This window comes from Hevea brasiliensis, chromosome 3 (genome assembly GCF_030052815.1).
Source record: "Hevea brasiliensis isolate MT/VB/25A 57/8 chromosome 3, ASM3005281v1, whole genome shotgun sequence".
NCBI classification, from domain to species: Eukaryota; Viridiplantae; Streptophyta; class Magnoliopsida; order Malpighiales; family Euphorbiaceae; genus Hevea; species Hevea brasiliensis.
In genome coordinates this window covers 112505065-112524184 of record NC_079495.1, presented here as the reverse complement: position 1 = coordinate 112524184, position 19120 = coordinate 112505065, and the positions used below count along the sequence as shown (strand labels likewise).

Genomic DNA, 19120 nt, shown 5'->3' with positions numbered 1-19120 from the left:
GGCCCCATAAAATCTATTCCCCAAACATCAAATAATTCCACTTCAAGAATATTATTTAGGGGCATTTGATCTCTTTTTGACAAATTGCCACTCCTTTGACATTTATCACAATTCAACACAAATTTCCTCACATCCTTAAAAAGATTTGGCCAAAAGAAACCAGCTTGCAAAATTTTACTAGCTGTCTTAGAGATGCCAAAATGACCTCCATAATCAGAAGCATGGCAATGATGCAAAATACTCTGAACCTCCTCTTCAGGAATACATCTTCTAATTAGACCATCACAACATCTCCTAAAGAGTAAAGGATCATCCCATCTATAAAATTTTACTTCATGCAAAAACTTTTTCTTTTGTTGCCATGTCATTCCTAGAGGTAAAACTCCACAAGATAGATAATTCACAAAGTCTGCATACCAAGGTAGTTTAGCAACAAGAGAGAAAAGTTGTTCATCCAAGAAAAACTCATCAATAGGAATTTCATCCAATTCTTCACCATCCAATTTCAACCTACTAAGATTATCAGCAACTACATTTTCAGCTCCTTTCTTATCTCTAATCTCCAAATCAAACTCTTGTAGCATCAGAATCCACCTAATGAGCCTAGGTTTGGCCTCCTTTTTACGGAGCAAATACCTGATGGCTGCATGATCTGAAAATATAACCACCTTTGAGTCAATAATGTAAGGTCTGAACTTTTCCAATGCAAAGACAATTGCTAAAAATTCCTTTTCAGTTGTTGCATAATTTGTTTGAGCCTCATCCAGGGTTCTACTAGCATAATAAATAGCATAAGCCTTTTTGTCCTTTCTTTGACCAAGAACAGCCCCAATTGCATAGTTGCTAGCATCACACATAATTTCAAAAGGTAGGTTCCAATCAGGTGGTTGCATGATTGGTGCAGTGATAAGAGCTTGCTTCAACCTGCAAAAGGCATCCAAACACTCTTGGTCAAATACAAATGGTGTGTCATTACTTAACAAATTAGACAAAGGTTTAGCTATTTTAGAAAAATCCTTGATAAAGCGTCTGTAGAACCCGGCGTGTCCTAGGAAACTTCGAATTCCTTTGACATTGGTAGGAGGAGCCATCTTTTCTATCACTTCAACCTTGGCTTTATCAACCTCTATTCCTCTGTTAGACACCAAATGTCCAAGCACTATCCCTTCCTGAACCATGAAATGACACTTTTCCCAGTTTAACACAAGGTCAGTATCTGCACATCGCTGCAAAATTTTAGAAAGGTTAGCCAAGCATATATCAAATGAAGATCCATAAACAGAGAAATCGTCCATAAAAACCTCCATTATGTCTTCAATGAAATCTGAGAAGATTGCCATCATGCACCTTTGAAAAGTGGCTGGTGCATTACATAACCCAAATGGCATCCTTCTATAAGCAAAGGTTCCATATGGACAAGTAAAAGTGGTTTTCTCTTGATCATTTGGATGGATAGGGATTTGAAAAAAACCTGAATATCCATCTAAATAGCAAAAGTAAGAATGCCTAGCTAGTCTTTCCAACATCTGATCAATGAAGGGAAGTGGAAAATGATCTTTTCTAGTGGCAACATTTAATTTTCTCAGTAATCTATGCACATTCGCCAACTAGTCACCGTTCTAGTGGGTATTAATTCATTATTTTCATTTTTGACGACTGTCATTCCACCCTTTTTGGAACAACATGTACCGGGCTCACAAGCACTGTCTCGAGATAGGATATATGATCCCTGCATCAAGCAACTTCAAAATTTCCTTTTTGACAACTTCTTTCATATTTGGGTTCGACCTCCTCTGATGTTCAATAGATGGCTTACAATTTTCTTCCAAAATGATTCTATGCATGCAAAAGTGTGGGCTTATTCCCTTAATGTCATCTATGGTGTATCCTAAGACTTTCCTAAATTGTCTCAACACTCGTAACAACTTATCAGCCTCTAAGGTACTCAAATTTGCATTTACAATTACTGGATAAGTGTTATTAGTGCCAAGAAATTCATACCTGAGCTGAGAAGGAAGTTGCTTAAGTTCTACCTTAGGTGCATCTTCTTCCTTGAATGATGGTTGCTTAGATTCGACTTTTTCCTTTTGTGTAAGTTGAAAAACTGGAGCAGAAATGAATGGTGGACTTCCCTCTAAGTGTTAAGCATATGCAGCTACATGAGGGTTGTCATAGTCTATGCCTCCTCCATGAACCAAACAATTTTCAAGTGGATCTTCTGGATATTTCTTTCTGAAGTGTTCTTCAACCAGCTCATCAATGATATCAACTCTCAAGCAAGTATCAGCTTCAGAATGATGCTTTTTCATAGTGTTATTAATATTGAAAACCAATTGCTCTTCACCAACCCTAAGAGTTAATTTTTCTCCCTTAACATCAATCAATGCTCCTGCTGTAGCTAGAAAAGGCCTTCCCAAGATAATTGGAATATTAAAATCTTCCTCCATGTCCAAGATGACAAAGTCAACAGGTATGTAGAACTTCCCAACCTTCAGAGGCACATTCTCCAAAATCCCTTCAGGATACTTAATTGACTCACAACCTAATCAAGAGAAATGTGGGTTGGTTTAAGATCTCCCATGTTGAGCTTCTCATAAATGGAAAGGGGCATAAGGCTAACACTAGCCCCTAAATCACATAAAGCTTTTGTAGAACATGATTCTCCAATGTGGCATGGAATTGAAAAACTCCCTGGATCCTTGAGCTTTGGAGGAAGTTTCCTTTGGAGGATAGCACTACATTCTTCTGTCAAAGCTACAGTTTCATCATCTTCAAGTTTCCTCTTGTTTGAGAGAATTTCTTTCAAGAATTTTGCATAAGAGGGCATTTGTGAAAGAGCATCAACAAAAGGCACATTTATGTAAAGTTTCTTCAAAACCTCTAAGAACTTCCCAAATTGCCTATCAAGCTTGGCTTTGTGAAATCTTTGTGGAAAGGGAAGCTGTGGCTTGTAGGGTTCAGGAGGTATATATTTCTCTTCCTTCTCTTCAATTTTCTCTTTACAATTTTCTGCACTCTCTTGTTTTTCACTCTCATCAGTATTTTTCTCATTTTCTCTCTTCTCACTGTTTTCACTCTTCTCATCATTTATAACTTTTCCACTTCTTAAAGTAATAGCTTGACACTGCTCTCTTGGATTTTCTGGTTGACTTGGAAGCTTTCCAAAAGACTTAGCACTTGAGGAGGATGCTTGTTGTGCAATCTGGTTTTCCAGCATTCTGTTGTGTGTTTGCATCTGTTCCAGCCTTGCTTTCACCTCTCTCATCTCCTTATCATGCTTATTTTGGTTAGCAAGTATCATTGCAATAAAGCTTGATGGTGGAATTTCGTTCTTCTTTGTTTTGGTGGAGGGTTCATATTTTTCTGCTGAAAATTAGGCAGTGGTTGCCTATTTTGCTGATATGGAACTTGACTCTGCTGTTGTGGTTGAAAGTTCTGATTTTGAACTTGATTTTGCTGATTTCCCCATGAAAAGTTGGGATGATTCCTCCAATTTGGATTGTAAGTTTGAGAATAAGAATTCTCCATTTGTTTGTTTCCATAATTACCAATATATGCTGCTTGTTCTCCATAGTCTACTCCACAGCTGGTAGTTTCCTCTGCATAAGCCACTTGTTGTGAACTTCCAGCTGATGATGATGAACTAACCAACATACTCAAATCTTCCATCTTCTTAGCAAGGACATTTATAAGTGCATCAAATTTTGCATTAATCATATTGAATGGATCAAGATCATACATTCCAGCAGCTTGCCTTTTCTGAGTTGGAGCTGGTCCTCTTGGACTACTCCAAAGATGAGTATTCTTTGCAATTTTCTCCAATAGCTCATAAGCTTCATCTTCATGCTTTATAATAAATTCTCCTCCAGTTTGAGCATCAATAATTCCTCTGATTGCAGGAGTGACATTTGTGTAGAAATTCTGATTTATCATCCATTTTGGAATGGCATGATGTGGGCATAATCTCTCTAATTCCTTCCATCTCATCCATGACTCATAGAGAGTTTCATCTTCTCTTGGTCTGAAAGCTGTCATTTGATTCCTCAACTCTTGAGTTTTTCCAGGTGGAAAATATTGTGCAAGAAATGCATCAGTGAGTTGCTCCCAATTTGTAATGGAGTTGTGAGGTAAAGAATCAAGCCAATCCAATGCTCTATCTTTCAAAGAGAATGGGAATAGCTTCCATCTTACTGCATCATCAGACACTCCAGGGTGGTTTTGCATGTCGCAAATCATAGCAAACTTCTTCAGGTGTGTGTGTGGATTTTCAGAAGGATGTCCTCCAAATTGAGAATTTTGAATCATTTGAAGAACTCCAAAATCCATCTTGTAACTATTTGCATCAATCCTTGGTCTTGCTATGCTCTCTCTCAAATCATCAAAACGTGGAAAAGCATGATCCATCATACTTCCCCTAGGCACGTTTGCATTAACAACTTCTTCTCCGTGGGCTTCATTTTCATTGTTTTGACCATTTCCAGCATTACCAACACCAATTCTAATTCTTTCATCACCATATGCCTTCAATTTCAATCTCTCTCAAAGCTTCCTTCCTTTTTCTGGTCTCTTTCTTGTTGGCTTTACAAAATTTCTCAATTTCAGGATTGAACAGTAAGGTTGTGTCACTTGAGCTTCTAGCTCTTCTCATAAAAGATTAAAAGTACCTGAAAAAGAACAAACAAACACAAAAATGAAAAGATAACAAAAAAATAAAACTATAATCAACTAAAATAATCAAGAATTCAATCTTAAACAAACAACTCCCCGGCAACGGCGCCAAAAACTTGATGCGTCCCTACCGCAAGTGCACGGGTCGTACAAGTAGTATAGAAAAATATCGATCCCACGAGGAGTTGTGTTAATGATTGAATTTTCGATATAAAAGTTGACTAAATCGAAGTATTTATGAAATTGAAATAATGAATTAATGGGTAATGGAATATGCAATCTAAATGTGCAAAATTAACATTCTATTCAACAATGTATTAATTAAACTAAAATTGCATCAAATTGAAATAAGCAAGTTCAAATATGGCAATATTCAAAATGACAAATGATTAAATTCGATTAGAAATTAACAATGGTAAAAAAAGGTGATTCCGGAGTTCGGGATTTCATATTCGAGCTATTTTGGGATTTTAAATTGGTTGTCCAATCCTATGAAACTTATAGGTTTTAAGGAGATTAATTCTTAAATCCTTTGAATTCCCTTTCGAGTGAGACAAAGAGTGCCTTAATCAAACTAATCCTACTTTCGTGGAGTTAGAATTAATTAAGACCCTTTAAGTTCTTTAATTAATCTGTGAATCCTCTTAATCCTTAGCCTATTTCTAGGTCTAAGTTAATTAAGTCCAATTTCTTAATTATCTATCACAAGATCTTCTCCTTTCGGTGCTTCAACCATGGATTAAGAACATCACTTAATGGGATCCTACACTAAGCATGTCATTAAGCATACAAGAAATGAATAAAACTCATTAGGACCACAAAATATGGATTACCCAATCAAAATCCACAAAATATCTCAAATATTATTACCATTACTCCTTAATCAAATGTAAACTACTCACTATCCATAATGCTTACAAGATATGATGAGTTTAAATGGAAATAAAGCTTTAATCTAAGCTAAGAAGTAAGAAATTAAACACTAGAAATGTAGAAAAATGTAAGGGAAGAAAGAAATGCAAATCTTGGTTGAGAGTGGTGTGGAAGGTGAAAGTGACTCCTCAGTGCCTCCCTTCTCCTCTTCTTCTTTGCTCCTTGTCCCCCTTTTCCTCCAAAATGGGAAAATGGGACTATTTATAGCATTTTTCCGACATGGAGCCCTAAAATAGTATGTTCTAGGAGGAATTGATTGAGGAATCTTACGCGACTCATTAATGAACTCTTTATGGGATTTGCATAAGTGGACTACATAAGTTATGCGATCCCTTATGCGATTTTAATGGTTACGAGTCACTTATGCGAATCGCATGACTTGGTGCATAGGTTATGCACAATTCCGTGAAGGTGCATAAGGGAGGCGAGAATGTGCATAAGCTATCTTTGTCTCCTTATGCACATTTAATTTGGTTACGAAACGATGATCTTTCTCCTTATGTAGATCTGCATAGCTTATGCGGCAAGTTATGCACAATTTGGTCAATGCATATTTCAGCTTGAAAACTTGTTTTTGACATCTTTGGCTGTAGAAGACACTCCTCAATGGCAAAATTCTCTTCAGTCCTTCAAAAACACCATTTTTCCTACAAAACAAAGTAAAAATTACAAATTAATCCAAAATTGACAATTATGGAAAACTAACTAAATAACTAATGAAATTAGCTAAAAGTGACTAATAATCAAATAAAATAACTATGAAATTAAACCTAAATGATTATGCAAAATGTATGCATCACAACTCTCCTTCACAATCATCAACAACTCAATATAAGATCAAATGGGAGTCCAACTCCCTCATCTAATATGGTCATCTATCCACTCATTCCACATACATAGATTAATAAGTTTACAATTTCAAAATAATTAATCTTACAATCCCAAGCTAAGTAAAATGATTCTACACATGCAGAAATCTAGAATTCAGATTTAATAATACAAAATACGAAAATAACAGCTAGTAGACCTGTGAAGTAGGAAGCAGGTTAAATACAAAAATAAGCTCTCCTGTAACCTGAAAAAATAGGCGAACAGGAGTGAGCGTTAGACTCATATAGTAAGATATTAATTTTAAATATAATTTCTATAACTATCTAAAACTAATGCGTTCCTAAGGATGAAATGCAACAAATACCAACATATTCAAATAAATTCAAATAATATTCGCACAAAGAATAATTTGGAGTACTCACATACCCGTGTATCACATCAATCAAATATATATATATGGGAGTTGATCTCTTACACAGCTCTCTTAATTCCAAACTCTGCTAGCGAGATCAACTCGAGCCGAACTTTCTCTTAATAATCCAAGTACGGAGGTCAGCGAGATCAACTCAAAGCCATACTCACATCGACTTATCACAAAAAGGACCAGGCCCTAAGTGAGACTAACTCAAGCCAATTTGCCCGTCCTACCCATATCCAGTACCATATCGCACACACGCCGACACACGCATACAACTCCAAATTATCCTAAGGCGACACCACATCAATTTCATCAAATAATAATGTAATACAGAGCGTGCCTATAATAGCTATATACATATAATTATAAGTGAATGCATAAGCATACCTTGTATATATAATAGTATTGAAATTATAAATAAAATCAATGTCTACTCACAGATTAACCAGAGATCACTAAGGCCGCTAGGCGGAGGAGAAGGGTTGACCCAGATCACCTAAACAATTATATCCATGAATTTATTAATATTAAAATAAAACAAGAAAGTTAAAGAGTCAAAGACATCCTAAATTTTTGCCAAAAAATTAGTAAAATTTTTCTTATACCTAAGACCTACTCAACCTGCAAGGCAACTCAAACAACACTTCTACATCCAATAGCCTTAGGCTCACACCAGAATAACATCATATTGCCTCTCCTAGGCCTGCCAAACCAGTAAAAAAATTATATAATTACATATAAAATGATTATTTAAAATTCAAAGTGTTACAATAAAAGTTAACTTTCACCTTTGTTATAGAAGTTATGAAAGGCAATTTAAATTTGTAATCTCTTATATTATTAAATAAACAACTTTATTTGTTGTATAACCATTGCAATCTAATATTATTCTACAAGTAATATATATCTTATATAAGCTCATGCACGTAAATGTGTAGAGTATGTGAATATAGGCATAAAAATGGTAAGATTAATTCTAGGACATTATATAACCTCTAATATCCTATATGTCATATGATGATTGTAAGCATGGTTCAACTGATAATCTTTGTGATTTTATCCTATATCATCATTGTAAACGAATATTATAATTGTAACTTTTTAGCAAACCAATTATGGATGGATATCTGTACTTACGTACCAATAGTAGTAAGTAAAGATTGAATAATGAATGGAATTGGAGGATAAAAATATTAGGCCTCAATTCAACATGACTTATTTCCTGGGAAGTCCACTTTCTGGGAAATACAATTATGGGGAAGTCATTTCCTAGCATATGAATCTGTTAAGTTAGTATGCTGAATTCCCAAAAAGTGAAACTGTGTTAGTGGGAAAATAACAATAGAAATAATATAAATGCTTTTACTTTAAATATAAGTATAATATTTAAAATAATTCATTGATAAAATTCTAACAAACCCAAAACTTTTTTTAACAAAAAAGAAATTTAGAATAATCAATAAGAAGTATTCACAGAAATAATAAATGAAATTAAAAAAAAAAAGAAAGTTTATTTGTGTGGTAGAGAATATGTGCTTGTTTGGCATTACGTTTGAAGGTTCGAAACTGTTTTTCTAAATGAAAGTATCATTTTAGTTATAAAAAGTAATTTTAAAAAAAATTATTTTATTATTTTAGTATTCTTATGATTAAAACTTATAAATTTAATTTTAAATTATTTTTTAATATTATATAATTAATATATTTAAAAAAGTGATTTTCTCAATAACGATTCTAATAGCAATGTCAAACAGATCCTATAATTATAGAACTATTAAAATAATGAACTAACAGAACGTCAATTAATCGAGAAAAAGACTAAGAATGATAGGGGTAAGGATAAAGTAAAAGTTAAATGAATTTTTTTTTTCTTAAGAACTATGTTTACTTGAATTTATGTCAGTAATTTAAATGTTATAAGGTTAAGAAAATTAAATCATTGACTTTTCTAAATTTCAGTAGATATGATCAGCTAAACAAGTGGTAGTATCAGAACTTAAAATTTTTATTAAACTACCTCCAACCAAACAAGTACTTAATGTTACTACTTCATTAGTTACATTTAGGCTTAGCATAAAAGGTTTTCTTCTTTAGAATTGTGTGCCGACATTTGTCTTCACCTGGCCAGCTTATTATTAGGCTGCAGTCAATGGCAAAGCACGTGCGTTCCCTGGTCAAAATACTGGATGGATGGATCCACTCTTAATTTCCTCATCCACGTTTGGATTATTTGTTTTCCAGAAGAAATTGATTGAAATTAAGAAGAAGAAAATCTCTCTCACTCGCAATTTTGGATGATGATGCACCCAACTGCCCCTAGTGATGTCCGAGACGCCGTTTTTGACGTATTTGCCAAGTTGGGCCAACCACCGCTTCATTCTGATTCGCAAAATGCATACACAAATTCTGCTCCTATTATTCTTGTCTTAAACATGACGCACTTATATTATAATATAATATTTTCCTTTTTCTTGTTCAAAATTATTACTTTTCAAAATCATTGAGTTATTTATTTTGAAAAAATTTACTTAAATTTAATTTATTATAATTTATTATTATATAATTTTCATTATACATGTTATTATATCTTAAATTCAAAATAAATTCCTATTAATTTCACTTTCATGCTATTGCAGTTATTCCAGTTCTATTATATTCAATTTGTTTAGTTGTTTTCTCTTTTCAAATATATTTTTTTTTATTTTTCATTTTTTTATCCTTTTTAGGGCACAAATATGACTATATATATATATATATATATATATATATATATATATATATATATTAGTTTAGTAAGGATTTTTTTTTTCCAAAACTCGAGAATAGATATATATAGCAAATAATTTAATTATGATCAGTAGAGGGCTGGAGGAAAGTGATTAAAAAGAAAAACTTGCCCTGGCAGCATGAAGGGTCAACATTTAGGAATCCCAGCTCCACTAAATTTTCAAGAATCTTGAGGATTTTCTTCAATGTCATCAGGGACACAAATCCTTGTCGCACGCAACCTTAATTCTCGAAGAGTGACAGATACGGAAGGGATCAGCGTGTTGGTGAGAGTGAAACTCGGAAAACCCAGCTTAATTTTCTATAATTCTACCGCATATAGTATATTTTAAATCAATCTTCATTATTATGTATATGGTGGTGAATATCTGAATCTGTTCATCCGATTCATTATCTTCGTTGTTCAAAAAAAAAAAATCTAAATCTGCTCTGGGTTCTAAGTTGAATTTGAATTCTAATCTATTTTGCATGGAGATCAGTTTTTTTGTTTTTTGAAAAAGGAAAGTAATCATCCATAAATGAGTATTTCCAATTTATAATAAGAGATCAGTTGATGATGTATAAACTTCAGTGTTCACAGGTTTGTCTATAACGTGGGACAAGGGTGAGAGAGATGTGATTTGTAGGGGTGGACAAAACAACACTGAACATGATCAACAATGATTGCTATTTGACTGATGAAGCTTCTGGTCTGGTTAATGGAATTAAGCAACCAATTTCAAGGAAAAAAAAAAGGAATTAAGCAGCAGTTATCAAGGAATTGGAATGTACAGCTCTATCACACCTATAGAGAGGCCAACTATGCTGCTGATTGATTGGCACACTATGGAAGTTTCGTTGCCCATTGGTACAGCAAATATTGATACCCCTGTTCAAGTTGTTGTTGGTGGTGGTTTCATTTGTAGAATCTCTTAAACAAAACTTGGCAAGTGGGAAAGGCTCAAAAATTTTTTTCCTTCTTTGGGCCTCATGAAAAATACCCAAAGTTTCAGTCAAACTCAGAGTGTCAAAGTTGGTAAAAGAATAGCTTTACCCGCCTCTCGCTAAAAACCAAGCTTCCCTTTCAGCCTTTATAGTTTATACCAGTGTTTCTTCCATATCTCCATTTCTGTATATAATTATTATTATTCGATATTACTCTCTTCTCACCCGCAAAACGCACCTCCTTTTATTGACTTGTTTTCTGCTACTAATGCTTACCCTTCCTCACAAAACCAGAAAAAAACCTTTCCCTTCTTATCATCATCCAGTTATGAACCCAACTTAGCTTTCTTTATATATTATATATACACACATCTTTTCATCTCCAGGGTTATCATTAAGCAAATGGGCATCAAATTTTTGAATTTGCAAATGATCCCGTGGTGTTTTCACCCCATGGGCAACCACATCTCCTCTGTGCATATCCGCCCTGACCCACCGGAAGAGACTATTAAGCTTATCAAATCTGATGGGCTGGTGAAGATCTACTACCGACCCATCCACGTCTCAGAGCTGTTGGTGGAGTATCCAAAGCATCTGGTCTGCCCTTCAGATTCTTTCTACATAGGCCAGAAGATCCCAGCTCTCTCTGAGAACGACCAGCTTCAGCTGGGCCACAAGTACTTTCTCCTCCCTAAACATTGTTTCCAGTCAGTCCTGTCATTAGTCACCATCGCCTCCTTCGTCAACACATCCTCACAGCCCCAGGCACAACAATCATCTTCTTCTTATTCCTCCTCCAGCAGAGATTCAATAAATGCGCTTTTAAAGAAGGCAGCCACTTGCCAACCCTTCGACATACAAAAATCTCCATCTGGCTGCCGGAGGATTCGCGTGTCCGATGAGTTTATATCGCAACTGATGGAACATAGCAAAATGAAGGAGTCCGAGGAGGATGATGAGAGGTCAGGTAAAAGCAGAAGCAGAGTATGCACCACTCCACAGTTACAGAAGGATTACAGGTTGCTTGTTGGTTCTCGCGAATGGAAACCCAAACTGGAGACGATAAGGGAGAAAGAGAAGAAGAAGAGGCTTTCTTCATTTGGAATGAAGAGAAGGAAGAAATCTCATTCTAAAGGAGCCCAAAAGGCCACTCATAAATCATCAGAACTCCACCTTCACGCAACATCCACCAAAACTTCTTCAAAAGCCAAGATTAAGATCAAATTAAGAAAGTGATAATAGGAGTACGTAGTAGTTTAGGTTTTTTTTCCCCCCAAATAAATTATTGTTATTGAAGATTTTAGTCTCTTTTCAGTTTCTGGGGTTGCCATGTGACCCACTGATGTACTTTGTAAAAATGGTCAATAGTTCACTTTAGATAAAGAAGAAAAGAAGAAAGGAAAGGAACAATAGTCTCTTACAATTCACCATATCTGTATTTCATGGTCGTGGGTATAAAAATCATTATCCTTAAATAAATCTTAGATAGATATATCGATTAGGTTGAAGTGAAATGGAGAATAATTAGAGAAGAGACCTGAATAATTTAGGTTGCAAATATGGATGGAATAGAAGCAAAGCAATCAGGTATGCAGATTGAGATGAGGATGGAAGGTGGAGGGCAAAAGAAGAAAAGAAAAAAAGTTAGAAAGTGAATAGAAAGCAAAATGAGAGAGCGCATGATCAATCTTGGTGCAACAGTGGAGGGCTGGGATGGGTTTGCCAAATTGGAATAGGGTTGGCAGCGTTGGACTGAATATTGCACATTTTCTATAATTTTAGTGATGGCGACAAATTAATAGTCAAACAAAGTCATCTTTCACATTTCATTTCTAGCATTGGATTGAATGGAATTTGCCTGCTGTATTGTTTTTTCTCTGATAAATTAAACCAAATTGCCTAACTCAGATACGTCACACGGGCTATAGGCTGCCGCCGTTGTAATTTTTCATACATTTCTCTCGCAGCGCCGCTGGTTCTATTTTGACCGAGTCTGGCTTTAGATCCCTAGGACTAGGGGTGGCCTGGATCCTCTTTTAGAATAAACTCTTTTATCCTAAACCATACAAAGAAGAGAGAAGAAAACAGAATTCACTACCATGAAATGGCCAGTACCTTTGACCAAAGGGAAAACTTACATCCATCATTTATTTAAGAAATAAATATGGGAGTCTCACTTATTTTTATGGCTAGTTGTTGAATCTAGTTTTTATAATTAATGAAATGTAAGCTAGTTAATTGAATCGGGGCTTGAAGGCTTCTTAATTTACCCAGTTCACCCTCTGTGTAAAGTCAGTTCCTGGTTCATAGCTTTAATTCATACTCACTATCTACAAGTTCAACATTTTTCTTTGCAACTTCCACAAAAATTACCAGCAATGAATGGTTTGCAAGGTTAAAGAACTTACTCTTGGCCAACAAAATTCCAAGCATTCCATTCCCTGGAATACCATCTCCATTTGCAAAGATAAATTGCAGCCCTTGAACATAAACCTATTCGCATCGTTTGGGCCGGTTCTTCAATCCCTGTGCTGTTATATACCCATATCCAAATGTGAAGTTCTACGGATTCTGTTCAAGAAAATAGAAAAAAAGAGCATTTCATTTAAGATGTGAAAGCTATATCTATATATATATATATATAACCAAATGTAACATATAATATATGATGCATGCAGCGAGAAAGAAACAACAATTATTTTTGCACACCCACAGGCAGGTTGGTGGTATTGCATTTCTTAACTTAGCAAACACTTCAGGTCCACCTCGCACTCATTTCTTAAAATAATTAGGGATTATTTTTCTTGGCCAAAATTGTTTAATAATACCCACAATAAAATTAGTAATTGCTTAGCACATAGCTAATGCTTTTAGCTATTGTATATTATCGGCTAGAGATATGAAAGTAGGATTTTGTGCCGCGGAATTATCCTTAATTTAAGAATAATTTATGGTTTATCATATGGAATCTTCACATTTTTCCTACACAACATAACAGTTTTTATGTACAATAATAATAATAATAATAATAATAATAATAATAATAATAATAATAATAATAACAACTTTCTTTGTATCAAAAAAAAAAAAAAGAAAATAATAATACTTTCTTATCTCCAAGATAATTTTAAGTGAGAGCTGCCCAAATTAAGATTGGTATGTACAGGCAATGTGCCTTACTATTTCTATCATAATGACCATTTGAATGCAATTTCTCAATGCAAACTTTTAAGGACGAGCTGCACAATAACAAGGCAAACCATAAATATGAAAGCCATTGAAGCAACATCTTTGTGAATAATATAACTGAGAAATAAACAATGGGAAAGAGAAATTGACGAGAATAGAGTATAAATGGAATTTTTTTTTCTTCATTTAGGATATAGCTTTGAGAAAAGTAAAATTTATTGGTGGAATGATATTTTTTTTGCTAGCTAGCTAAGTAAATTTTTTATATCAAGCAAAAGTCTGGAGGTAATCGAATAGGGAAAATCAGAAGTTTATATAGGTATTGAATTCATTAAAGTAAATTGAATCATGTATTTATTTTTCTTTTTCTTACCGCTAATTTAAAAATAAATAAATTAAATTTAATAGATTTTATATTTCTAACAATAATAATAATAATAATAATAATAATATAAAAAAGCTTTCATAAAAATTTTCCACTAAACAAGTCAACAAATTGAATTACAACATGCATGCCATTGGATTATGCTTAATGTGAATGCTAATTTATTTAGCACTAATATCAATATATGGTAAATCTTTATTATTATTATTAATTTTTTTTGAAAGCACTCTTTACTTTTTATTTAAAGTGGATGGTAACCCTTTATTACGTTAGAAAAAAAAAAGTTGTGCTTTTTGAAGAAAATCTCAAAACAATTTCTAAGGAAATTATACATTAAATAATAAGGAAACTTCTTGATACAATCAGCCCAAAAAGTCAAAGTCAAATAGTCAAACTTATATTTAGCATGAAAAAACAAAGAAAGAAATACTTTCAACGTAGTAAAAAAGAAAGTTGAATAGAGGCATGGATCAAAAGAACCAAGCAAAGACAAAGACCAAACAAAAATTTCGTTCGCCCAAAATGGCGAACAGAAGCCATACCGAACAAATAGTTACAGTAATTACTGGAGACCGAATTTGACGGACCAAGTAATAATCACGCAAGCAACCCAGTAAAGAGCAGATTTTATAGAAATTACCTTGAAGATTTAGCCAAGATCACCATTATAAACAAAGTAATGACTATTTTCTAAAAAAGCCTATAAAAACCAACCAAAAAAGAAAAAACATGTATGCTTACTATATCTATAATTCTCTGTTACTATAAAATTTTCTAATCTCTCACTGAAAAATTAAGATCTCTGACTTGAGCATCAGAGTGGCCTACTAGAAGGCCATCCACCTCATCCTTCTTTCTTATTGTAGGTCTACGTGTCATCAGGGTCAAGACCACTGGTAACATCAGTAGCGCCGTCTGTGGAAAACCCCAAATTACTAGCTAAAATATTTACATCCAAGATCACCTCTTTTTCTCTACGATATTCTCTCTTTTTTACTACAAGTAGTCTTTAAGTTTTTAAACCTAATAATTCCTATGATTTTTTGTGTTTTTTCTCTTTAATGGCTGCAGATTTAAGGACCCCAAATAAGGGTGTCATCTGTGTCACCCCTACATTGAGAGGAGATCTTCTAGCATCATCTTTAGTCCCAAAAATGGCTATACCCACCGTCCCTTTTGATACGCCAAATCCATCACATAACATTGCCCCAGATTAGCAAAACCCCTTTCAGAGAATGGCACCAGATCAAATTTTCCAGCGCATCTAATAGATAGAGGCCTAGATTTCATTTCTCAAAGGTTTGATCCCAGGGACTAGTGCCCTACAAGGGACACTTGCCCCGAAAATAGGAAGAATAATAGAAGCAGACCCATCCAAAATAAAAGGAAAAACACTGGAAGCTACCCAATCCACAAATAACAACTCAGGATAAAGGAATGGTCGAGACTTGGCGAGTGACTAAGAGGAGTAGTCCGACGAATCACCACACCCACAGATAAATTGGGGATTTATGAAAGCACTACAAAAATATCAAAAATAGGTCGAGGAAGAAGACATTGGCATGGGAGATGAATCTCTACTATCCGAGCCAATCCGAGCCAAATAGTTTCCAACAAAATTTAAATTGCCCACCCTCGATAAGTACGATGGGACAACAGATCCAAGGAGCCACATGGAAAACTTTTGAATAACCTTGATGCTCCAAAATGTGAATAACTTTCACTTGTGCCGGGTACTTCCGATAGCACTGATCAGCTTGGCATAAAAACAGTACTAGAGCCTCAAGCCTGAATCGATCCAGAATTTCTATCAGCTTGCCATCGAGTTTAAAAATAAGTTTATTTCTTTCGTATCTCTTAAAAAATTGTCTTTTGATCTTCAAAAAATAAAACAATATGAGGGAGAGTCATTGAGAGACTACATTGCTCATTTCAACACCGAGGCAATACAAGTAGAAAACTTGAACCATAAAACAACATGTGAAGCTTTAAAAAAGAGGACAATAAATATTAAATTTTCAGATTCACTCATAAAAAACCCTACAGCAGATTATTACCAATTAATGCGGGGGGCCTAAAAGCATATCAAATCGGATGACAAATGACAAGCCCTCAGAGAAGAAAGGAGGTCTAAGCACAACAGTGACAAAAGATAGAAAAAAAAAAAAAGAATTATGGTAAGGATCAGACTTATTGTTCAGACAGGAATGAAGAGTAGAACAGAACGAGATTCCACAATTATACACCTCTGAACGATCTCAGATCCCAAGTACTTATATGGATCCAAAAAAAATGGAGAATAGGTCAAGTGGCTGAAGAAACTGAACCTTGATACTGTAGGTAAAAGAGATAATGGCCATACAATTGACGAATGCAGACAACTCAAGGATGAAATAGAGTGACTAATCAGAAATGGTCGACTCAGGAAATTCACCAGAGATGGTCAGAATGAAAGAAGAACACCTGCTCTTAGAAACAAGGATATCATTTCGAACAAAGATGAAAGTCCGATCAGAGTGATCATTGTGATAGCTGGGGGACCAAACACAGGCAAGATAGGCAATAAGAGGCCAGTTGAACCAAGTGGTAGCCGAGCAATCCTTTCTATTGATAGAAATTAATTAAGCAGAGGAGCAATCACCATAATACTGAGGGACAATGAGGTAAATCAACCACATACTGACCCTTTAGTTGTGTCTGTGCATATCAACAAATATACAATGAAGGAGCGGAAGCATGAAAAACACAAGTTTATATCATTGAATTCAAAAATTTTCACCTAGAGTCACATGCATCATGTAAGATTTATTTTTATCTATTTGATTTCAATGATAAAAAACATATTAAACCTCTTTTAATATGTTTTTAGATCTGTGTTTGTCATTTAAGACTTTAGAATTAATCAGATTAATTTTAAAACCCTAGATTAGATCAAGAACAAATGCATTAACCTCTTGATGCACTGCAGTGTGTTTGGCACCTTTGAGATGCGTCTTTAGGATACCAAATGTTGTTCCTCTAGCTTGTCCACTCCAAGATCACCTATGGCAGCCCTTGAACAGCTTCTAAAGCTTTTTCTATTAATTAGAAAATTAAGTTTTACCTTTTAAGAGATTAAAGATGTAAACGGGACACTAGAAACAATTTATAGTATTTTTAATTCAAGAGATTGTTTGCTAATCTCTTGGAATTGATGAGAGATGAAGAAGAAGAGAGAATGGGAGCCCCAAGGGTGGCGGCACAAAGGGAGGCAGTAGCTGGTTATAATTTTTCTTTTCATAACAATACTTATATAGCTAGGTCACCACTTAAAACCCTTGTCACATGTCACCTTCTAATTGGCTCTAGGTTTAATTGACCCAATCACATTGTGCCAAGTGTCAAACCTATATTTAATCTTAATTTTAATCATCTTACCTAATTAAAAGACATTTGGCAAGCTTATGTGTAATGCCATGTGTCACCATCTCATGGTGTCACATGTCGCCTTGTGAAATGACCAAAATGCCCTTGTGTCTTAATTTTGAGTTCTCAACCTAAAATAATTATTTCTCTTCTTCTAATCAATTTATATCAAATATAAATTAATTAATTAATCTCTATTAATTAATTTTTCATTAATTAAATTCATATTTAAACACTTTAAATATAAATTTAACTTACACTATACATTCAATAACCTAGATTTGGTTTCAAGTCATGCTAGGGACTTTGCAATCTAATTGCAAACTAAACCTATTTAATTAATCAATTAAACTCTTTAATTAATTAATTAATTAATTAAATCATATTTAATTTGGTGATTACTTATGTATGTGTGTGACTTACTAGGCTCATCACTAATTGGTAATGAGACATGATATTAACTCTTAATATCATCAGAACTCTTTCTTACCATAAATGATTTCTCTAAATCATTTTATGCACTTCATATACCATGGTTAACACCTAGCATAGCATGCCATGGCCACCCAATCAGTAATAAGGTTTACCTTAAATGAACCTATAATCATATGTTACCATGCACTAGAATCTCTCTGTTACAAAATCCCAATTCGAGCTGGAGTCATGGTTTATGTCAAACCCCATTTGCTATGAATATTATGTTCTCTTTTAATTCCAGTTCTTGATTAAAAGATTTTTCTCATCAGAAAATCTTCTTTGAATAAATCTATCTGTCCTGGCCAGGAACTTGAAACATCAAGAACAATTAAATAAATATAGGATTTTATCCCTATTTACTTAGAGGAACAGATTCCATCTTGATCAACACCTACCTCCATATATAACTAGTAGGAGCCAACACATGCCCATATACCCATACACAGTACAAGTATGAAAGCAGTATCAAACTCAAACCACCTATATACAAGATAACTGTGCTATCTCAAGTCTAAAGATTATATGCACTGATATGATTTATGACAATGCATTGATAAGAGTAAACTCCATATGCTTGTCATAAATGTCACTGGATCGACCTACTTATCATATATAAGCCTATCATGTTTGTTATATGGCATGAGACTCACCATTCCATCTTATTTACATCTCATATAAATAACTTGGGAACAAACATGATTACAATCTTTCTGGATAAATCATGTCCTTATTGTGAAGTATCCTCGATTGTGAACTTATTTATGATACTTTGTGCTAAAAATACTGTCACTCATATTCTTAATAACTTAAGAATAGAATTTCTAATAAAATATCAATGGACCTTTTCCATTACACATAAATATATTATGTAAACGGAAAAATGAAAATGCCTTTTATTAATAAAATATGTACAAGATACATACTAAATGATATGATCTAGTGCATACTACTAACAATCTCCCACTAGTACTAAAGTCATTCATTACAATACCTTAGACCCATCTTCTTAAGATGTCAGTCTAACTGTGCTTATGACAAAGACTTAGTGAATGGATCAGCTGGATTTTTCAGCTGATGCTATTTTCTGCATGGCCATATCGTCT

The 19120-nt window shown here is 34.2% G+C and overlaps 1 protein-coding gene and 1 non-coding gene across 2 annotated transcripts; both read left to right on the top strand.

Moving 5' to 3' along the window:
• The first annotated feature begins 3943 nt into the window (after positions 1–3943).
• LOC131178879 (small nucleolar RNA R71) lies at positions 3944–4051 on the top strand. Its single transcript, XR_009147887.1, has one exon. It is a non-coding gene; the product is annotated as a small nucleolar RNA R71 (small nucleolar RNA).
• A 6963-nt stretch (positions 4052–11014) lies between these two features.
• LOC110638804 (uncharacterized) lies at positions 11015–11797 on the top strand. Its single transcript, XM_021789486.2, has one exon. The coding sequence runs from the start codon at positions 11015–11017 to the stop codon at positions 11795–11797; it is 783 nt and encodes a 260-aa protein (XP_021645178.1).
• Positions 11798–19120: the final 7323 nt, after the last annotated feature.

Bases quoted from the DNA above. Each gene is read 5' to 3' on its own strand.
- LOC110638804 (XM_021789486.2), top strand. From the start codon at position 11,015: ATGGGCAACCACATCTCCTCTGTGCATATCCGCCCTGACCCACCGGAA.